Source organism: Pongo abelii, chromosome 2 (assembly GCF_028885655.2).
Source record: "Pongo abelii isolate AG06213 chromosome 2, NHGRI_mPonAbe1-v2.0_pri, whole genome shotgun sequence".
Lineage (NCBI taxonomy): Eukaryota > Metazoa > Chordata > Mammalia > Primates > Hominidae > Pongo > Pongo abelii.
The window spans coordinates 8,992,310-9,015,442 of record NC_085928.1 but is presented as its reverse complement, the minus strand read 5'-3'; the positions used below and the strand labels follow the sequence as shown (position 1 = coordinate 9,015,442).

Sequence of the window (23,133 nt, the reverse complement as noted above, 5' to 3'; positions counted from 1 at the left end):
CCACGCTGGAGTGCAGTGGCATGATCTCAGCTCACTGTAAACTCTACCTCGTGGGTTCAAGCGATTCTCCTGCTTCAGCTTCCCAAGTAGCTGGGTTTACGGGTGTGCACCACCACGCCTGGCTCGTTTTTGTATTTTTTAGTAGAGACGGGGTTTTGCCATATTGCCCAGGCTGGGCTTGAATCCCTGGCCTCAGGTGATCCGCTCACCTCCACCTCCCAAAGTGCTGGGATTGCAGGTGTGAGCCACCACACCTGGCCCAGTCCCACTCTTGTACATCCATCACCACCACCTGTTTCCAGAACCTTTCCTCGTGCCAACCAGAGACTATGCAAATTAAGCAGTTATTCTCCATTTTCTTCTCCCCCAGCCATACTTGATAGAACATGAATATGAGGTAAGTGCTATGGAGAACAGTAACACAGGGTGAAGTGAAAGTGTGCCATTTTATTTAGGATGGTCAGGGAAAGATGGCATTTGAGCCACTGACAGTGCAGGAGAGGGAACAAGTGTGATATTTTGAGGCCAGGTGTGCTTAGCAGTTTGAAAGCAAAGCTAGAAGTACAGGAGAGGCAGAGGCATGAGATGAATGTTTTATATTTTATTTTTAAAATAAAATATTTTTATTTATTTTAAAAACAATTTTTTTTTGAGACCAAGTCTCACTGTGTTGCCCAGGCATGATCTCAGCTCACTGCAGCCTCTGCCTCCTGGGTTACAAGCAATTTCTCCTGCCTCATTCTCCTGAGTAACTGGGACTACAGGTGCCCACCGCCACGTGGCGCCCAGCTAATTTTTGTATTTTTAGTAGAGATGGGGTTTTACCATGCTGGCCAGGCTGGTCTTGAACTCCTGACCTCAAGTGATCCACCTGTCTCAGCCTCCCAGAGTACTGGGATTATAGGCATGAGCCACTGTGCCTGGCCTAAGAATAATATTTTTAAGAAAACAGAGGTAAGGTCTTGCTGTGTTGCCCAGGCTGGTCTCCAACTCCTGGGCTTAAGCAGTCTTCCCGCCTCAGCCTCCCAAAGTGCTGGAATTACACTTGTGAGCCACTGCGCCCAGCCTATTTTATTTTTTTTATTTTTAGAGTCAGGGTCTTGCTCTGTCACCCAGGCTGGAGTACAGTGGTGCGATTGTAGCTCAGTCTAACTTCAAAGTTCTGGGCTCGAGCAGTCTTCTGTCCTTGGCTTTGCAAATCACTGGGATTACAGGTGTGAGCCACCACACCTGGTTAATTTTTAAATTTTTTTGTAGAGGCAGCGTCTCACTATATTACTTAGGCTGGATTTGAATTCCCGGCCTCAAATGATCTTCCTGCCCTAGCCTGTCAAATCGCTGGGGTTACAGGTGTGAGCCACCACCCCAGTGTTTTTTTTTTTTTTTTTTTTTTTGAGACAGAGTCTCGATCTGTCGCGCAGGCTGGAGTGCAGTGGTGCTATCTCGGCTTGCTGCAAGCTCTGCCTCCCGGGTTCACGCCATTCTCCTGCCTCAGCCTCCCGAGTAGCTTGGACTACAGGCGCCCACCACCACGCCCAGCTAATTTTTTTTTTTTTTGTATTTTTAGTAGAGACGGTGTTTCACTGTGTTAGCCAGGATGGTCTCGGTCTCCTGACCTCGTGATTCACCCGCCTCGGCCTCCCAAAGTGCTGGGAATTACAGGCGTGAGCCATCGGCCCGGCCTCCTGCGTTTGGTTTTTTAATTCTGCTTGTTTGTAGTGACATTCATCAAGAATGAATGACTTTAAAACAACAACAAAAAATCTGTAGGGATTTTTACTCTTGGGCAAGCATGCTTCTGTCCTGAGCATTAGTTTTCTCATTTATCAGATAAAAGGGTTTGGAGTAAATCAATGATGTTCTGGTTGTGGATAGAACTCTTGAGGGTTCCCTGAACATGATCCTTTGGTAGCATTGGATTGCTCTTCGCCATCCCACGAATAGCTGTGTTTTATCTGTTTTTTGCTTAAGATTTAACATATGAGTTCATTTGAAATGTTTCTGTTGCCACAAAGAAACAAAATCCCTGGCTCAGAGTTTTAAGGGGACTTACGGTTCTAATGCTACTCAGGCTTTGGTTGAGTAGTAAACAAACTACAGCTTGTTTTTGAGTTCAGTGATCTTCAACCTACAGCTCCTGTGTTTTACAAATGAGTAAATTAAGATCAATATGTTCTGTTCAAATTCTTTTTCCAAAGAAATCCAAATGTGCCATAAGCTGATAGGTCTCTGGCCATGAAATATGGTTTCATAGTTACATTGAGATTGTTGAGTAGCTACAGGGAAACAGAATTTACATTCTGAGGCAAATGTGTTAACCTAAGAGGAATAAAATTAAGTAAACTGTGTATTAGCTCCTCATAATGTGGCAGGAATTCAGTGTTAGCAGTGGAAAAGCCACAGGAGCTTAATGTGGTAGGTAAGGAAGGTTTATGTTAGTTCCTTTCCCAGATTATCCCAGTTGCTGTGCATTGCCATCTCGGATCAGTTTCTAGCCATGACTACGTAAAAGTTGTCTGAGGGAGGCTGTGCACTGGGTGATCTTGTGAGGCAGGTGGACGTCTATTCTGCCAAGATCTTGTGGGCCCAGTTGGAGAATTGGTTTTAAGTTTTAGTCCCTTTACACCTCCTTTGCAGGAATGTAGCTTTTGAAATAGAAGCAAAGTGTTGCGAAACCTTTGACATTGTGTTCTTTAACACTTCCTCCTCAGCCTGAAGATCTCAGCTTTTGCTTGGGCATTACAACACCCCGTGGTACCTGAACCTCAAGTAAGCTCTGTTAGGTTTTCATATCTGCTCGTGTATGATGGTGACTTTTTTTTTTCTGAGACGGAGTTTTGCTCTTGTTACCCAGGCTGGAGTGCAGTGACGCAATCTTGGCTCACCGCAACCTCCGCCTCCTGGGTTCAAGCTATTTCTCCTGTCTCAGCCTCCCAAGTAGCTGGAATTACAGGCATGCACCACCATGCCCGGCTAATTTTGTATTTTTAGTAGAGATGGGGTTTCTCCATGTTGGTCAGACTGGTCTTTAACTCCCGACCTCAGGTGATCTGCCTGCCTTGGCCTCCCAAAGTGTTGGGATTACAGGCATGAACCACTGTGCCCAGCCTCAATGATGACTTATGAGTCAATTTAACTGGTCCTCAGGTGCCCAGATATTTGGCTAAACATTATTCTGGGTGTGCCTGTGAGGATGTTTCTGGATGAGATTTGGTGGACTGAGTGAAGGTGACTGCCCTCCCCAGCGTGGGTGAGCCTCATCCATGGGAGGCTGAATAGGGAAGGAGGCTGAGCAGGAAAGTGTTCTTTCTTCGCCTGACTGTGCTTGAGATGGGACATAGGTGTTCTTTGCCCTCTGGACTCCAGGCTCTGACTAGAGCTTAACTCTGTCAGCTCTCCCGATTCTCAGACCTCCCGACTGCAGGTCATGGGACTTCTCAGCCTACATAATCCTGTGAGCCAATTCCTTGTAATAACTGTCCTTATGTGTAATCTCTTGGTTCTGTTTATCTCTGGAGAGCCCAAATACTCCAGCAATAATAGAGTCACTTTTTCCCAGAGATAGGTTTTATCTTGGAGGATTCTTATATTGATCCTTCCCATATCTCTGTTTCAGAAACACTTCCTACAATGTAGAGTGCTAATAGCTGGTTTGTGAGTACCCCTTAGATATACTGGGATGAGCAGTAAGGTTAATGCTGTCACCTAACCGTGTGTTGATTGTCAAGCCTTTGTGTGGAAGCAAGGAAATTCATCTAGCAACCATAACAAAGGCAAAGCCTGGAAGTGTAAGGCGGATAGGTTTTTGGCTAGCAAGAGCTTCAGAAAAGCACTCAGCCTCTAGCTTAAACTGAGTTATAAACATATGAAACTAGTGTAGACCTTGAAATCTTTTCTGGTCTAATCCTCTTTGTAGGGGGACCTAGGTAAAATCATGTCATTTCCACTGCTGGTCCCATAGCGACTTCAGTTAAGGTATAGACCTATATAAAGTGTTTTATCCCTTAAAAAGCTTCATCTCCCATTTGCCTGTGGAATCCTCCCTACAACCCTAAGAGATGGAGAGGAAGCGTTTCTTACAGATAAGGATGGAAATTGTACAGATGCACGAATTTGTTTCTAAAGCTAAGTAGAAACAAGAGTACCAAGAGGTCAGATTTTTCCGGCCCCCAAATCCTTGGCGTAAGTGTATAAAAAGTAAGCACGGCTGTTCTTGGGGTTTCTTAGCCTGTTGCCTCCTCCCCATGTTAAAATTCTGGCCTTTATTCTTCGAAGATAATCTCTGTACCTGGTTGAGGATTCAACATCTAGGTATCCTCTTTGGGAAGCGTTCTTAAAGCCGTCATATAATGGGTTAGATTCCTGATCACCTCCAGCCCCTTATTTTGTGTTGAGAGTTTCTTTTGATTAGGAAGTCATACATAGTCATTGTTTTAAAACTTAAAATATGGCAAACCATAGTCAAAGTCCTCTATACCCCCCCATCCCACTCGGAGGAAGAAGTCTTGACTATTCCTGTGACATCACACATATATTGCCATTTTCCTGTCTGCTTCTCCAGGGTCTCCTTAAACCAAGCTTGAGGTAGGGAGACTATCTTGGTCATCTCTGCATCTCTAGCAGTTGGGCTGGTGCAGGTACTTGGGAAATGAATCTGTGTTAAGATCACCAGCCTCTGAACAGGCCTTATGTACCAAGGTCTGTGTCCAGATTGGCATGACCTCTGAGTTAACGGTCCTTTATTTAGATCTTCAGGACTGAGTTCTCTGCCACAGATTTGCCCTCTGGAAAAAGGCACCTCTCCTCTAGAGCAGCAGCTGTCAACCCATAAATCCTGTTTTGAAAATTGGAATTTTAGTTAAATTACAGGGACAGAGTGTGATTGTATACAACTTAATTAACATATTGAAATAGGGATGTGAATAAGACTACTTTAGGCATTACTGAAAAGCAACCGAGCATTTAATGTTTTCATTTATATTTATGCCTGCCAAACTGTGGCACCAGCCCTATCAAGATGTCTATGGTGCACTTAACTGTGCAGAAGGTGTGGAGCCTTTACATTTCCTCTCCCTGGACCTGGTACCGTGTTTGCATGTTTTGCCAGTCATCTTAAAGTGGGATTTTAAATCTATTGTAAAACAAAAATAAACTTCATGGTACTTAATGCCACTGAAATATACACTTAAAAATGGTGAAAATGGTAATTGTTATAATATTTTACCACAGTACTTTATATAGGAATACTTTTTATAACTTTACGCTAATAAATTTGAAAACCCAGAGGGGAAATTGTGCTGGCAGTGTTGAACTATGGGTCAGTTTGTTCTAGGCTACAGATAGACTTTCCTGTGTGAAGATTAAAGATGAAAAAGGCTAAGGAGGAGGGACAAGGGAAAAGAAAAGTGGAAACTTTAAGGGTTCCTGCTAACTCTTCCCAAGGAATTGGAAGGAATGTTTACTAAATGTTCCATTCCCTTTTAAGCTCTCTTCTCCCAACACAGTTAACCAAGCAAACTGTTATTTATTCTTTATAATAAAATTCCTCCCCGTCACAGTTTTTCTTAACCTCCTCAAGTCTTATCACCCCCCTACTTCCCACCATGACCCCCAAAATGGAAGTGATTATATGAAGACCTGAAGGATTACTTAAATCTCAATGAGTATTGAGTGCCTACTGGGAGTGGGGAGTGAGATGGGGTGAGAGTTACTGGTCAGAGAAACCTGAAGTACTTTGGAAGGTTTGGTTTGGAGCATTTCTCATTGTTGAAGTTACCTGGACCCCACTCCAGTGGGAGAGCCTGAGGGTGGAGATTAGAAGCAGAATCTGTTTAGCTAGATTAGGATCCAATGAGAGCTTCTGCCCCAACTGTCCTGTTCAGAAAGCCACTCCTCTTCTAATGTGGAATAGCTGTCGCAGTTTATTATGAAAAAATGTCAGACATATACAAAGCAAAGAGACGCAGTGTAAAAGTACACTCTCCTACCTACTTTCAACAGTTAACATTTTCTGTATTTGCTTTATCTGTTCTTTCAGTTGAGCTACTACAAAGTAAATTAGACCTCATGATACTTCACCTGTAAATGCTCTCAAGTCCTTTAATCTAGAATGTGGTCCCTCCTTTCCTTTTTCTGTCATTATCTTTAGTTTTGGAAAGATAAGCCAGTTGTCCTAACAGAGTGTTCCACATTCTAGGTTTGTCTGGGTGCATCTTTTGATGTTTAGTGTATTTCTCTATCCCCACTCTTTCTTGTGAAGTGGAAGTTGGGTCTAAAGGCTTGAGTACATTTAGCTTTCATATATATATATATATATATATATATATTTTTTTTTTTTTTTTTTTTTTTTTTTTTTGAGACGGAGTCTCACTCTGTCGCCCAGGCTGGAGTGCAGTGGCACGATCTCGGCTCACTGCAAGCTCCGCCTCCCAGGTTCACGCCATTCTGCTGCCTCAGCCTCCCGAGTAGCTGGGACTACAGGCGCCTGCCACCACGCCCGGCTAATTTTTTTTTGTATTTTTAGTAGAGACGGGGTTTCACCATGTTAGCCAGGATGGTCTTGATCTCCTGATTTTGTGATGCGCCTGTCTCAGCCTCCCAAAGTGCTGGGATTACAGGTGTGAGCCACCACGCCCATCCTAGTTTATAAATTTTTGACAAGAATACTTTATTAGGAACCTCTGATTGTTCCACTATTAGAGACAGTAAGTTTAATCATGGTATTAAGGTAGTCACAGCCATATCACTGCATTGTAAAGATACTTTTCCTTCCTCTACCCCCATTCCTGTGTGATTAGGAAGTGCTCTGTGGGGTAATACTTTGGTGCCATGTGGATCTTTTAGTTTGCCACCCACCTTTCACCTATGGTATCACTGATGATCTTTACCTGAATCCCTTCATTAAAGATTGCAAAATTATTTTTTATTTCAATCATTTTAAATACATTCCTTCTACTGGCATTCACCTGTTAGATTCCCCCCCCGCCCCTGCTTTTCAGCTAATACAGTTCCTACTTAAAAGACAGGATACATTGTTTTCCTCTACCTATGTATTTTCAGAGTGAGGAGTTATTGTTAGAAGTATTCACTCATCTTTAATGAAATTATTTTGTTCATCAGATTATCTCAGGAGAGCAAGCAACAAGTGAGCAAAATAATCTGGGCCCGGCAGGACTACAGAGGTCAAAAGGGAGGACAGATGAGAAGCCGCGAGCTGTCCCACAGAGATGGCAGCCTTCTCCCTCCCATTTAGCGGGGCTGGAAATGAGCTCCCTGTGACTCCTCTCTGTCCTTCCCTGGCTTCTCCCAGTCACCTCAGTGTGAGTGATGAGTAGTGCAGTGACAGCCTCGACCACATACCACATTTCTGTCCTGTAATAGCTTTGCTACCCACAACTTACTTTCTTTTTTTTTTTTTTTTTTTTTTTTGGGTACCAAATTTCTTTATTTGAAGGAGTGGTACAAATCAAAGAACTTAAGTGGATGTTTTGGCACAACTTATAGAAAAGGTAAAGGAAACCCCAACATGCATGCACTGCCTTAGTGACCAGGGAAGTCACCCCACGGCTATGGGGAAATTAGCCTGGGGCTTAGTTTTCATTATCACTGTCTCCCAGGGTGTACTTGTTAAAGAGATATTCTGCCAAGCCAGATTCAGGTGCTCCCATCTTGCGCAAGTTGGTCACGTGGTCACCCAATTCTTTGATGGCTTTCACCTGCTTATTCAGGTAATGTGTCTCAATGAAGTCACACAAATGGGGGTCATTTTTGTCAGCGGCCAGTTTGTGCAGTTCCAATAGTGACTGATACACATTTTTTTCCAAATGTAATGCACACTCCATCGCATTCAGCCCGCTCTCCCAGTCATAACAGACTGGTTTCTTGATATCCTGAAGGAAGATTCGGCCACCTCGATGGTTTTGCAGCTTCATCAGTTTCTCGGCATGTTCCCTCTCCTCATGAGATTGGTGAAGAAAGTATGTGGCAAAGTTCCTCAAAGCCACATCATCGTGGTCAAAGTTGTAAGACATGGACAGGTAGATGTAGGAGGCGTAGAGCTCCAGGTTAATCTGGCCATTGATGGCGGCCTCTGAGTCCTGGTGGTACTTCTGGTGCACCTGCGAGGTGGATGCGGTCGTCATGGCGGCGACTAAGGAGAGGCGGCGGCGGTGGCTGCGCGGCGCTGGAGCGGCGGCGGGGGCCTTGGGGCGGTCCCAGGGTGCGGTAAAGAGGGGACAGAGGGCTGGCTACTGGCGGCCGGCCAGGGTAGGGGACGAACGCCGGGTTCTGTCCAAGCACTGTTGAAGCAGGAAACCCCGACGACTCTCGACTCTCGGCGAAGAATGTCTCTGCTACTCACAACTTTCTCACTGTTCCAAAATCAGTGCCTGTCCAGTACCCTCGCCTTTTCTACCTCTCCTCTGCTAGCGATACTGTGTTTAAGTCGAGTGACCTTCCTGTCCTTCCTCACTATCCCTGCTTCTCACACTTACCCATACTCTTACTAAATCAAGTTACCATTACTCTTGCTAATTCAACTCAAGTAATACAATTAAACACCTCCTAAACTGAAGAAATCCCTTAAATCTTCAGTTAACCTCTTTGTCTTAGTTCCTTTGGGCTATTGTCACAAGATATCTTAGACTGGATAATTTGTAAACAACAGAAGTTTATTGCCCACAGTTTGGAGGCTGAGGAAGTCCAGTATCAGGGCTCCAATAGATTCACTGTCTAGTGAGGGTCACACTTCTGGATGGTGTCTTTTATATGTCCTCACATGGTGGAAGGGACGAGGTGGCTCCCTGCAGCCACTTTCCTAAGGGCCCTAGTCCCATTCACAGAGTCCCTGCCCTTCCTGACTTACTCACTCCCCTCAAAGGCTCTATCCCTACTTTTTTTTTTTTTTTTCCCTGAGATGGAGTTTCTCTCTTGTCGCCCAGGTTGGAGTACGAGGGCGCAATCTCGGCTCACTGCAACCTCCGCCTCCCAGGTTCAAGTGATTCTCCTACCTCAGCCTCCCGAGTAGCTGGGATTACAGGTGCGTGCCACCACTTTGGGCTAATTTTTGTATTTTTAGTAGAGACGGAGTTTCACCATGTTGGCCAGGCTGGTCTTGAACTCCTGACCTCAGGTGATCCACCCGCCTCAGCCTCCCAAAGTGCTGTGATTACAGGCATGAGCCACCACGCCCAGCCAGGCCCCACGTCTTAATACTGTCATCTTGGGCCTTAGGCTCCAACATACAAATTTTGCAGGGACATTAACATTCAGACCAGAGCAGCCCCTCTACTTAGATGTATACCAGTGTAAAAATTAACATGAACTCTGATATGCTCCACTGAATGCAGAGACTCAAACATGGCACCCTCAATATATAAAATCAGTATGTTTGCAAAATTGCATCTCTCCAGAGGACAGAATCTGAACCAGTTGTTTAACCAGTAAGTTTCAAACAGTGAAACCAAGTAAATAACAGTTATTCAACAATAAATTAGGACACCCAAGAAGGCCTGAGTAACCACTGTCATGGGAAACAGAAGACAGGTCTTTCACTAGGGCAGAAGGCATAAAATTGGACTAAATTTATTGTAGAGTTCTTTTCTGGGATCATGATTTTAAAATCAACTACCAAGAAGGTTTGAAAATAAAAATCAAAAGTCAACCATGATTTTCTTGGGGGAAGAGAAAGCAGCTCCTGAACCAAAGATCACTGTCTACAGTGGCAGAGCAGATCCCATAGGAATGGTCATACATTTTGGTTGGTTGGTTTATTTCTTTATTTTTTGTAGAGATGGCAGAGCAGATCCCATAGGAATGGTCATGTGTGTTTGTTTTTTTTTTCTTTATTTTTTATAGAGATGGCGTTTCACCATGTTACCCAGGCTGGTTTTGAACTCCTGTACTCAAGCAATCCACCCACCTCAGTCTCCTAAAGTGCTGGGATTAACAGGCATGAGCCATCGTGCTTGGCCTGGGTCATATGTTTAACTCTTTGAGGAACTGCCAGACTGTTTTCCAAAATGGCTGCACCACTTTACATTCCCACCAGCGGTGTAGAAGAGTTCTACTTTCTCCACATGCTCGTCAAAACTCGTTGTCTGTTTTTTTTTTTTTATTCTAGTGGTCCTAGTTGGTATGAAGTGGATTCTTCTTTCTTTTGACCATCACTGGGGTCTGATTTGCCCTGATACCATCTCGCTGCAGCCTTCATATCTAGTGCCTGATGCTGCCTCACCCTGCTGCGCATTGGCATTCAATTTGACTTAAAATCCGAGTGGCTCAGCCTCTGCTCTGAATTGTCCCTTCAGTCAGGTGTTTGCAACTAGTCTCCTGAGGAGTTGCTGGGTTTGAGTCACAGAATACAAAAGGGATGCCCCTTCCAGGATCTGGGGGTTGGGAAAGTGTGGCAAGGCAGGTTTAAGATAGAGGAGGAAGTCAGCTGTAGCAAGCAAACACACAGACCTGGGCTGTGGGACCCTCGGAAGGGATGTGGAGCCAAGCTCTTGGAGTGTGTGAGGAATTATCCCAAGGAGCTTTGGCTTTCAGTAGCTGCTCCTGTGTGTAGCAAAGCAGGCTGGAGTAGAGTGAAGGGAGCCTGGGGTAAGGAAATAAATCAGGAGTCAAGAAGTAATGATGCAGCTAGGATTGTGGAAATATAAAGAGGTTAGGGAAAGATTTGTATGGCTGGGGCTAAACCAGATGTGATGGTTGGGGTAAAGGGACATAGGAAGTGGTTTTGGATATGAGAACAAGAGTAAGTGTTCCTCTTGGGAAGGACAGATGGGGTGAGCGGAAAGTTTCTGTCTAATGTGACTTTAGGTGCTAACACAACACAAGGCAGATGTTTGCAGCAGAGAATTAAGAAAAGCTGAAGCTGGAATCCAGATTCAGCAATCGTGAATGCAGTGAGAAATGAGGCAATGCAGAGTGGCTGCTTCTTCCATGTCATCCCCTCAGATATCTGCAGCCTCCTGGCCTCTGACTATACCTTTTTTTTTTTTTTTTAAAAGAACAGCTTCATTGGAATATAATTGCCATACATGTTGAAACTATACACTTTGAGTTTTGACATATGTATTATGAATACATACCATTCACAGATGGTATGTATTGTGTGAAACCATCACCATAGTCAAGAGAATGAACAAATCCATTACCCTGAAGTATCCCAGTATTTCTTTGTAATTCGCCCTTCCTTCCCCCTCTCCAGGTAACCACTGATCTGCTTTCTAGTTTGCATTTTCTGGTATTTTGTATAAATGGGATCTGTATATATACTTTAAGTATACTGTGTATTTATTTGGGGGGGGAGTATCTGGCCTCATTCAACATTATGATTTTATTTGTGCTGTATGTACCTATAGTTCATTCCTTTTTGTAGCTCAGTGGTATTTCATTGTATAGCTATATCACAGTTTGTGATTAGCTTTTCTGTTGATGGACATTTGGGTTGATTTGCGTTTCTTGCTGTTACAACAAAAGCTGCTGTGAACACTGGTGCACAAATCTCTGTCTAGATCTGTGTTTTCATTTCCCTTGGGTAGGTAGCTGTTTCGGAGGGGAATGGTTGGGGCATATGGTAGGCGTTTGCTTTAACTTTGTTTAAAATGTTGAAATACTTAATACATCATAAAATTCGCCTATATAAAGTGTGCGTGTTTTGTTTTTGGAGACAGAGTCTCATTCTGTTGCCCAGGCTGGAGTGTAATAGTGTGATCACAGCTCACTGCACCTTCATCCTCCCAGGCTCAGGTGATCCTTCCACCTCAGCCCCACGAGTAGCTGGAACTAAGGGCACACGCCACCACACCTGGCTAATTTTTTTTTTTTTTTGGTAGAGACAATGTCTCACTTTGTTGTCTAGGCTGCTCTCAAACTCCCAGCTTCAGCCTTTCCACCTTAGCTTCCCAAAGTACTGGGATTACAGGCGTGAGACACTGCGCCCAGCCTAAAGTGTGCAGTTCAAATATTCACAAGGTTATACAACCATCACCATCTAATTACAGAACCTTTTCTTTTCTCTTTTCTTTTCCTTTCCTTTTTTCTTTCTTTCTTTCTTTTTTTTTTTTTTTTAAGGAAACAGGGTCTCACTCTCATGGAGCTGGGACTACAGGTGTACACCACCATACCCAGCTGATTTTTGTATTTTTTTTGTAGAGACAGAGTCTTGCCATGTTGCCCAGGATTTCTTCAAACTCTGGGCTGAAGTGATTTGCCTGTCTCAGCTTCCCAGAGTGCTGGGATTACAGGCATGAGCCACCACACCTGGCCCAGAACATTTTCATCACCCCGAAGTATATATCTAACTTTTAAAATGGTTTTTCCATTTCACATTCTTACCAGCAGTGTACGGGAGTTCCATCTGCTCCATATCCTTGCCAACACAGCATGGTCATTTAAAAAATTTTTAGCCTTTCTAATAGGTATGTGATGGTGTCTCATTATGTTTTTAATTTGTATTTCCCTAAAGATTAGCAATGTTGAACAGACATGTTTTAACCTGCTTATTCTTTGGTGAAGTATCTGTTAGATCTTTTGCCCACTTATTTTATTGGGTTGGCTTTTTTCTTACTGTGTTTGAGAGTTCTTTGTATATTCTGATTACAAGTCTTTTTGTCAGATATGTGATTTCCAAATATTTTCTCTCAGTCTGTGTCTTTCCATTCTATTAATAGTGTTTTTGGAAGAGCAGAAGCTCTTAGTGTTGATGAAGTCCAATTTGTCGATCCTTCTAGGGATTGTGCTTTTGATGTGATATCTGTTAAAAGACAAAATTACAACACATTTAAAGATCTTAATTGGCTTTTATTTGCAATTCGCGAATGAGGGCAGCCTCCATTCTACAAAATAGGATGAAAACTCCCAATGGGCAGTAGCAGAAGAATGGGCTTTGTAAGGTGGGAACAATGAAACAGTAATTGAAAGATAACTGATTGGTTAACATCAGGTTACTTTTTTGTAATGATTAAAGCAGAGGGTAGTTCCTTATCATGCCTGCTAAAACTGGCTTGTTTGGGTATTCTGTCTCTCTTGATTTTTTAGAAGGTCAGATAAACAACTTACTTTTCTTTTTTCCTTTTTTCTTTTTTTTTTTTGAGACGGAGTCTCACTCTATCACCCAGGCTGGAGTGCAGTGGCGCGATCTTGGCTTACTGCAACCTTTGCCTTCTGGGTTCAAGCTGTTCTCCTGCCTCAGCCTCCTGAGTAGCTGGGACTACAGGCGCCTGCCACCACGCCCAGCTAATTTTTGTATTTTTAGTAGAGATGGGTTTTCACCACATTGACCAGGCTGGTTTTGAACTCCTGACCTTGTGATCCGCCCACCTTGGCCTCCCAAAGTGCTGGGATTACAGCACTGGTGTGAGCCACCACACCCAGCCCACAACTTACTTTTCGTTTGGTGACGTGGAACTTTAGCTCGAGTGACTCTGTTTTGTTTGATCTAGTCTCTTGAGGCCTAGTGCAGGAGCTCAGTCCAAATCAGTGGCCTCCTGTCATTTTTGTTTAACATATCTAAGAAATCCTTGCCTAACCCAAGATCTGACAGTCTTTTGAAATGGGACTGGATTTTAAACTAAGCTAGGATCTCAGGTATCCAGAAGGCGTTTAAGTTTATAACCTGTCTCACCGGATACACTGGAGAGTCATGGGGGAGGGGAAGAAAGCCAGTTACAAAAGTAGATCATCAGTTGCTCAGTCATCTGTCAGTTTATGTGTGAATGCCCCTCATGAGCCAGGTCTGTAATCCAGTGTGCAGTCCCCATCTCCTGCATTGTCTCTGTGATTTATAGTTTCGTTCTTTCTGCTATCAAATGAATATATAAAGAAAAAATCCAAAAACGTAATAAATAGTAATTAAGAAGGCAAATCTCCCATCTTTTTCTTCCTGAAAAAATCCAAGTGTAAATGATTTTTTTTTTTAACATAAAGCAAATCGTTATACTACTCTTTTCTATAAAGCATTTGGGAACTGATTGCTTGTTAGGGTAGCCTGAAAGCTCTGCCGCTATTTCCCCTAATATTTAAATGTTAAGAAAGGCAATGTGACTTTTTTTTTTGTTTTTTGTTTTTTGTTTTGAGTCAGGGTCTCACTCTGTCACCCAGGCTGGAGTGCAGTGGTGCAATCTCAGCTCACTGTAGCCCCCACTTTCTGGGTTCAAGCGATTTTCCCACCTTAGCCTCCTGAGTAGCTGGCACTACAGGCGTGCACCACCACGCCCAGCTAATTTTTGTATTTCTGGTAGAGATGGGGTTTTCATCATGTTGGCCAGGCAGGTCTCAAATTTCTGACCTCAAGTGATCCGGCCGCCTCAGCCTCCCAAAGTGCTGGGATTACAGGCATGAACCACTGCACCCAGCCTACAATTTTAAGTTCTATAATTGGTAGAAAATTTCCTCAGTTTGGGGGGCTTATCTTCAAGAGTGGAAGCTAAAATAGGTTCTGTAATTGCTCTGGCTAAAGAAGAAAGAATTCTATAGCACTGTGAGCTGGAGAATGTTGTAGCAGGTTAATAAGGGGTTTTACTCCATTTTGTCAGTAACCAGCATTGGTTCCAGGAATTCAAGAGGTGGTGAGATATTATGCTGAATGGTAATAAGATACCACTTATTGGTAACATACCAGGCATTGGTCTCTGGCATCTTACAATCTTTGTACTCATATCTTCACAGGAGCACAAGAAAATTAAACCATCCACCTTTTACAGATTTAGGGATTTAGTAGAAGCTTGAAGGAGGCCAGATAACTGAACTTTTACTTGTACAGCTAATATTAAGTTGGTGCAAAAGTAATTGTGGTTTTCGCAATTACTTTTAAAGTTTCAGAGCCCTGATTTGAACCAGAGCGTCTGAGAGTCTCTTTGGTCTATTATACCAGAGTTGTTTTTGTATATGAATAAGGAGCAGACCTGAATGCCTTGGCTTCACCCCTGGAAGCCATTGCATTCTGACCAACCTTTGTGTAACCATTTTGTAGACTATGAGGACTCTTGTCACTCCTTAAATTCTCTCCTAAATATATTATATTTTCCTTCTGAAGATGATCGAAACACCCTCAAAACTCAGGTGGAGATATTGTTAAAAGATAGTTTTCAAGAAAGGTAAGATCATGACTCATTTTAAATATAAAATGAACACATGTTAAAAATTTTAACTCATAAGACAACCAGTTACAACCAGTTCAGGGAGAGGGGGACAACAAAGAGCAGACATACATGTAGTAATGTCAGTAATGTCGAAATGAACATAACTGGCTTTTCCACAGGGAAAGATTATCAAGACAGTTCATTTACATATCCATAGACAAGAGTGATTTGCATTTCCATCAGTTCTACACAACTTAGAGTTGCTGAAGGGCAGTGAAAGGCTAGAATCATATAACCCAGAAGGATGTGTTCCAAAGCTTAGAGTATAAATCTGAATATTGCAGTTTCCCATTGGAAACATCCCATGGTCTTTTTTATTTAAAATTTGTTTACAGAATGTGAGAGTTTATAATACTGTTGTCTCCGTTTTTTTTTTCTTCCATAACACATGTTTAAAACTCTTGCTTAAAAATGTTTTTGATGGGAATACGGGGTTGTGAATTAAATTCCTAACATGTCCTAATAGTTACATGTTATGCCTAATCTGTTAGTGTACTTGGGTGATATGACACTTATTTTAAGCCTGATGCACTTAGAAGCACGTTCTACTTTGGATATCTGTTCTGAGGATGGTAGCCACAAAATGAACTTGTGCCCTTTCACAAATTGTTGGACTTGTGGTGGTTGTCTTGTGTCCCTAGTATCTGATTTGGAAGACTCAATTAAGGGTTTAAAAGCCTGCAGAAACTTAGGCTGTTAGGGTAAGAGTTGGCAGTCTGACGCCCCTAGGAGTGACTTCCCCCTTCCCCCTTTCTAATGTCAGCAAGAGATAAATGCTATATGGCCAAAGTTTTTGATTCCTTTGATCTTAACTCTGTGTGGTGTTGGGTGGAGAGTCGTTGGGAGAGGGTGGCAAAAAGTTCACCTTTCAACCACTCTTCCAGTCAGTTGGATCATCTTTTGAACTGAAAGGCTCTTGGATCTTTGTTGTTTTTTTTTGTTTTTCCGGAAACAGAGTTTCACTCTTGCCCAGGCTGGAGGGCAATGGCGCAATCTCAGCTCACTGCAACCTCTGTCTCCTGGGTTCAAGTGATTCTTTTATTTATTTATTGTTTTTTTGAGACGGAGTCTCGCTCTGTTGCCCAGGCTGGAGTGCAGTGGCGTGGTCTTGGCTCACTGCAAGCTCCGCTTCCAGGTTCATGCCATTCTCCTGCCTCAGCCTCCCGAGTAGCTGGGACCACAGGCGCCTGCCACCACGCCTGGCTAATTTTTTGTATTTTTAGTAGAGACAGGGTTTCACCGTGTTAGCCAGGATGGTCTCGATCTCCTGACCTTGTGATCCGCCCGCCTAGGCCTCCCAAAGTGCTGGGATTACAGGCTTGAGCCACTGCGCCTGGCCTTGGGTTCAAGTGATTCTTGTGCTTCAGCCTCCTGTATGACTGGGATTACAGGTGTGGGCCACTACACCTGGCTAATTTTTGTATTTTTAGTAGAGACGGGGTTTCACCATTGTTGGCCAGGTTGGTCTCAAACTCCCAACCTCAGATGATCCACCCACCTTTGCCTCCCAAAGTGTTGGGATTACAGGCATGAGCCACTGCGCCCAGCCGACATCCCTTCTTAATGTCCTTTTCTTAAATGTATGAGGAGTGGGCCACTGAGCAGGGAGAGCCCTGGTTGGGGTCCTTTGATTGGAGAATAGAAGTAGTACTGGGGAGGAGAGGTAGAAATGCAACCTAGACATTTGTAGTCTTTGGCCACAGCTTGTGTTCAGATGGGAACTGGTAGGCCACCTGGCTTTTAGTGAGACTGTTCACCTTGCCTTCTGTTGAGCCCCATTGTCTTGGTCAACTCTAGTTCAGTCTGTCTTCCGTTAGTCTCCACCCTTCCTCCACTAGCAGAGAAGAGGACACATTTGCCTTTCACCTGGTGTAACATCCCTCGCCTCTTCCCCTTCTCTCCTTTCTTAGTAGCAGTGCCGTACCACATTCTCTGGGCTTCCTAATTTGAGAACTCTGGGGCTTGTATCCCATGGATGGTGGTAGAGGTTAAGTTTAAGTTTTCTCCATTTGTCCTGAGCAGGCATAATGTTATGATTTGCATTATTTACTACACTTGTTTTGGAGCATTAAAAAATTCCAAGTGTGGGGACAGATTATCCTTTACCTGACTGAATTTGTTTTACTTTGGGATGTTGTTGGAAGTGGTCGTAAGGAAATTGTTGAGGAATATAAATCTAGCCCCGTGAAATGCCTGTTAACTAGAATTTTTTTTTTTTTAACTTGAGAAGTAAAAATTTTTAATTGATAAATAAAAATGGTATATGTTTGTGGTGTACAATATGATGTTTTGAAATATATATACACACATTGTAGAATGGCTGTATCAAGTTATTTAACATTTGCATTACCTAACTTCCTTTTTTTTTGTGGTGTGAATGTTTAAAATCTAGTCTCAGCAATTTTCAAGTATACAGTACACTGTTATTAATCATAGTCACCATGATGTACAACAGATCTCCTATTTCTCCTGGGTAACTGAAATTTTGTGTCCTTTGGCCATTGTCTCCCCAGTCACCCTACCCTCAGGTTCTGGTTACTACCATTTTACTCTCAGTTTCTATGAGTTTGTTTTCTTTAGATTCCACAGATAAGTAAGGTTATGCTCTATTTGTCTTTCCTGTGCCAGGCTTATTTCACTTAATGTAATGTTCTCCAGGTTCATCCTCGTCGTGGCAAATGACATAATTTCTTTCTTTTAAAAGGCTGACTGGTATTCCACTGTGCATATATGCCACATTTTTTTTTGTTTTTTTACAGGCAGGGTCTCACTGTGTTGCCCAGGCTGGAGTACAATGGTTCGAACACAGCTCACTACAGCCTGGGTCTCCCAGGCTCAAGTGATCCGGATCCCTTAGGGCCCAGCTGCCTCATCCTCCCAAGTAGTTGGGGCCACAGGTGCACAATACCACACCCAACTACTGTATTAATTTTTTTAGAGATGGGGTTTCACCATGTTGCTTAGGCTGGTCTCGAACTCTTGGGCTCAAGCAGTCGTTCCGTCTTGGCCTCCCAACGTTGCGGGATTACAGGTGTGTGCCACTGTGCCTGACCGACTACATTTTCTTGATCCATTTGTCCATGGGTGGATACTTAAGTTGATTCCATATTTCAGTTACTGTGAATAATACTGCAGTGAACATGTGAGTGCAGATCTCTTCCACGTACTGATTCCATATCCTTTGGCTATATCATTGGATCAAATGGGAGTTCTATTTTTAATACTTTCAGCAGCCTCCATACCGTTTTCCATAATGGCTGTACTGATTTACATTCCCACCAACAGTGTGCAAGAGTTCCATTGCTCCACATCCTAACACCAATCTTTGTCTTTTTGATAGTAGCCATTCTAACAGTGTGAGGTGGTATCTCAGTGTGGTTTTAGTTTTCATTTCCCTGATGATTAGTTGAGCTACACACACACACACACGCACACGCACACACACACACGCACCCCTATTAGCCATTTGTCTATTTTCTTCTGAGAAATGTCTTTTTAGGTCCTTTGCCCATTTTAAAAACTAGATTATTTGTTTTCTTGCAGTTGAGTTGCTTGAGTTCCTTATATGTTTAGGGTATTAAGCCCTTATCAGATACATGTTTTGCAAATATATTCTCCCATTTCGTAGATTAACTCTGCACTCTGTTGTTTCTCAGTATGATTCTTTTTTTCTTTGAGACAGGGTCTCACTCTGTCACCCAGCCTCTGGAGTACAGTGGTATGATCACTGCTCGCTACAGCCTTGACGTCCTGGGCTCAAGTGATCTTCCCACTTCAGCCTCCCAAGTAGCTGGGACTACAGGCGCATGCCATCACACTTGGCTAAGGTTTTCTTTTGTTTTGTTTTCTGTAGAGATGGGGTCTCCCTGTGTGGCCCAGGCTGTTCTTAAACTCCTGGGTTCAAGCAGTCCTTGCAACGTATTGGGATTACAGGCAAGAGCCACTGCACCCAGCCTCTGTGGTTCTTATAATACTTGACAATAAAACACATGTGACTGCCTTACAAAACTCCTTAGAACTCAAGAGGACTGTCTCCAATCTGATGAAACTAAACTATCACTAGCAGATTTTCACACATAATCAGAGAAAACTTGGTGTTACACAGAATTGTAAAAATTTGCATTGAAGTTTTAAAACTTTACCCTGCTCAGCCAAGGACTCTATAAAAGCTGCTCCAGTCAATCAGTGTGATCAATTTCTGTTTAGTTTTTGAGATGGAGTCTCACTCTGTCTCCTGTGCAGTGGCGCGATCTTGGCTCATTGCAACCTCTGCCTCCCGGGTTCAAGCGATTCTCCCACTTCATCCTCCCAAGTAGCTGGGATTACAGGTGTGCACCTGGCTAATTTTTGTATTTTTAGTAGAGACGGTTTCACCATGCTGGCCAGGTTGGTCTTGAACTCCTGACCTCAAGTGATCTGCCCGCCTCAGCCTCCCAAAGTGCTGGGATTACAGGCATGAACCACTGCACCTGGCCAAAGAGCCAGTATTTTTATTGTGTGTCAGGAGGGAAAGAAGATGGTGTACATATCAAGTAGTGAAACGAGTAAGGGCTATAAATTGAGTCTGGAGATGTTTGAAGAGTATATATTAATCCTAGTAAAATGCCTCAGAATTGTTTAGACCAACACCGTATAGTAGAACTGTACAATATAGTAGCTATGGCTGAGAGAATGTATTTGATATCATGCAATTTCCTTTAAATAGCCACCGGTGGCTAATAACTGTTATATTGGACAGTTCAGGTTTAAACTAGTTTTCTCAATTTTTTTTCATTATTGTACCTCTCTTTTACCCCCAAGCCTTTTTAGACCTTTTTTTCCTAATGTCTCCCCTGCTTCAGTGTAATTTTAATACCATGGATATACTGTGCATACGTTGTGGCTCCTAGAGGGCTGCAGATCATGTTAGTTATCACCTCTGTTAGGAATGTGTGGTGTAGACTAATCAGGGATTGGCCTCATAGTGAAGCCTAACCAACTGTTGTTATATTTCTTGGGCAGTTAAAATCACTAAAGGCTAATCATACTTATGATGAGTATTATTCAGAACTTCAGAACTGAGGAAGTTTTTGGAGTTTTGGAAGTTTATAAAATGCTCAGTCATCCTGTTTTTCTTCATATGTGACATTCTTAAGGCATCAACCTGTTTTAGTAATGGATAGTACTTGTACAAAGATACAGACATTTAAAGAAATAAAAGGAGCCTAATCCAGCCAGAGGTAGGCAACCAAGAAGTTAAGGCATCTAGAAGCCATGTTGCTCGCAGAAGAGTTGAGTGAACCAGAGATGTGCAGTTTTGGTGATCGAGAGACTGGGTGTCTCCAAATAATGAGGGATATCATATGGGAAAAGGATTAGATTGGTACTTTGCTGCCTCACAGAACAAGGCAGGGAGAAGAACTACGCAGAGACAGAATCTAGTTCACTGCATGATTTTGCAGCCAGAATAGTTTGAAGATGGAACACTGTATAGGAGGAAGTTAATCATTATTGAAAGTGTTTGGGCAGAAACCAGGTGATGTTTCAGTGTTGTGGACCAAGTATATCGACTAATATAGAGCTGAAATAAAATGACTTTTAAAGATTCATTGTGGGGCTGGGCACGGCGGCTCATGCCTATAATCCCAGCACGTTGGGAGGCTGAGGCGGGCAGATTACCTGAGGTCAGGAGTTCGAGACCAGCCTGGCCAACATGGTGAAACCCTGTCTCTACTAAAAATACAAAAATTTGCCAGACGTGGTGGTGGGCATCTGTAATCCCAGCTACTCAGGAGGCTGAAGAATCGCTTGAGCCTGGGAGGCAAAGGTTGCAGTGAGCCAAGATCACGCCACTGCACTCCAGCCTGGGTAACAGAGTAAGACTCTGTCTCAAAAAAAAAAAGAGATTCATTGTGGCTGAGTTTCAGGTGCTTTGGTTTTGTTCTACAGCTGGCCTCACCGTTTCTAAATACATAGAATTGTAACCATAAGAGGTCCATTACCTGATGCATGCAGCAATGCTGAGACACTGGGTTGTAGCAGAGAAAGAGCTGTGTGTGTGTTGAGGTCGGGGGGTGTGTTGGAGACAGGATCTTGCTCTGTTACCCAGACTGGAGTACAGTGGCAAGATCATAGTTCACTGCAGCCTTGAACTCCTAGGTTCAGGAGATTCTCCTGCCTTAGCCTCCTGAGTAGCTGGGTCTAGGCACGATACCACGCTTGGCTAATTTTTTATTTTTTGTAAAGACGGGGTCTTGCTATGTTGCCCAGGCTGGTCTCAAAACTCCTGGTCTCCCAAATTGTTGGGATTACAGTTGTGCCACCGTGCCCAGCTGAGAAGGAGGTTTAATCATAGGGCCACCACATGAGGAGATAGGAGAGAACTGCACATCTATTTCCCTAGGGAGTTTGGGGCTGGGGTTTCTAAGGGTTTTCAGTGGGCTGAAGTGTGGAGATTGTTGATTGGTCAAAGAGTGCAGAGTGAAGTCATGGGACAGGGAGAGAAGCTGTATTCTCGTGCTGATCATGTTCCTCCATGGGGGTCTTAAACTGGTTGCTAGAAATGGGGTCTGATATACATCTTAAGCGATCCTTGAATAAAAGCCTTATGATTCTAATGTCAGAGATGCTGTCTATAGGAACAGTGGGGACACAAATCAATTTTTACACAATCTTATGACCCTGATGTTAGAAATCCTATCTCTAGGAACAGCGGGGATGCAAAAGATCGGACTTGTAGCAACAAGGAAAGGGGCCAAAGTGCGGTCTGATTAATGCTTTGTTGTAACTATATTTCTATCCAGAACCAGCAGGCCATTTTTGTCAACTCTATGGAGGCGGTTTCAGAATTGTGTAGATGTCCTTGTCCAGGAAGGAGTTGTGAAGTAGCTAGTTGAATATAGCCACTGAGGTTTCCAGTTTAACACTTACAAAGCTACAGGACACAATCTTGTACTTACCAGCTTATAGAGAACTGAGATGGCCCCTTTTTGAAGTAAGAAAGTGTTTGCGGTTTTGTCTGTGGTCATCCCCAGCACCTAGCTCAGTAATGGACACTTCATGGCACTCAGCAAGTGTTTGAACTGGATTTGGTGTGTTTACCCCCTAGCTCATGGTCAGTGACTACTGCTTCTGAATTAAAAATAGCAACACATGATCAGATTTAAGTGGGGCCCAGAAAGAGGCTGTTAGGGCATAGGATATTTTAGCATGAAGTGAATAGGATCATGAGTGGTAACCCATGTTCTTAGGGCTCATGTGCCTTTGTGGTCACTGCAAAACAATAAAAGTGGAGGCAAGAATTCAAATTAGTATATGGGAGTGAGCCACTTAGTGACCCAGTGCCCATGTTTCAGTGCTGCTTTGTTTTTCTTCTAACAAAGGGCATTTTTTGCCCTTTGTAAAAATTGGTATTGGCCAATTAGGACTTCACAAAGGTCTCCATATCTTCCTCAAATGACAAGGGTCTTATGCTAAATATGACTCTCCACTGCCCTGTTTGTTAACATATGATGCAGTACACCAATGCAGATCACACTGCAGTTTTAGGTAATATATAGCTGAATGCATAATTTGTATTAGAAATATAACAAGGACATTTAGACACATGTCTTCACTGACATGGATATAGCAAAAATCTTGAAGTTAGTGTGAGAGATTACAGTAGTGAGATTTGGAAGATGGAATAATACTTGTTGATTAAGTGCATATTTTTCATTCAAGTTAGAAAAGCCCTCATAACAAAGCCACCCATATTTCATGGGTCAAATGGAATGCTGGGAGCTTTCTGTGCATTATCTCATTTGTGGAGGATTCTCATTTTTCACATGGAAGCAGAGGGGTATTTAAGTTCACACAGCTGCCACATGGGGTAGCTCATCCCTGTAATCCCAGCACTTTGGGAGGCCAAGGTGGGAAAGAGTGCGTGAACCCAGGAGTTTGAGACCAGCCTGGGCAATGTAGAGACCTCATCTCTACCAAAAATTTTTTCAAAGAAGAAAAGCTGGGCATG

General features: G+C 43.1%; 2 protein-coding genes across 2 annotated transcripts in view; one reads left to right on the top strand and one right to left on the bottom strand.

Moving 5' to 3' along the window:
* RAB7A (RAB7A, member RAS oncogene family) overlaps positions 1–23,133 on the top strand; it is an 85,537-nt gene that overhangs the window by 29,620 nt on the left and 32,784 nt on the right.
* LOC112132615 (ferritin heavy chain-like) lies at positions 7,401–10,035 on the bottom strand. The gene has a single exon (XM_063722453.1). The coding sequence runs from the start codon at positions 8,139–8,141 to the stop codon at positions 7,590–7,592; it is 552 nt and encodes a 183-aa protein (XP_063578523.1). The 5' UTR covers positions 8,142–10,035; the 3' UTR covers positions 7,401–7,589.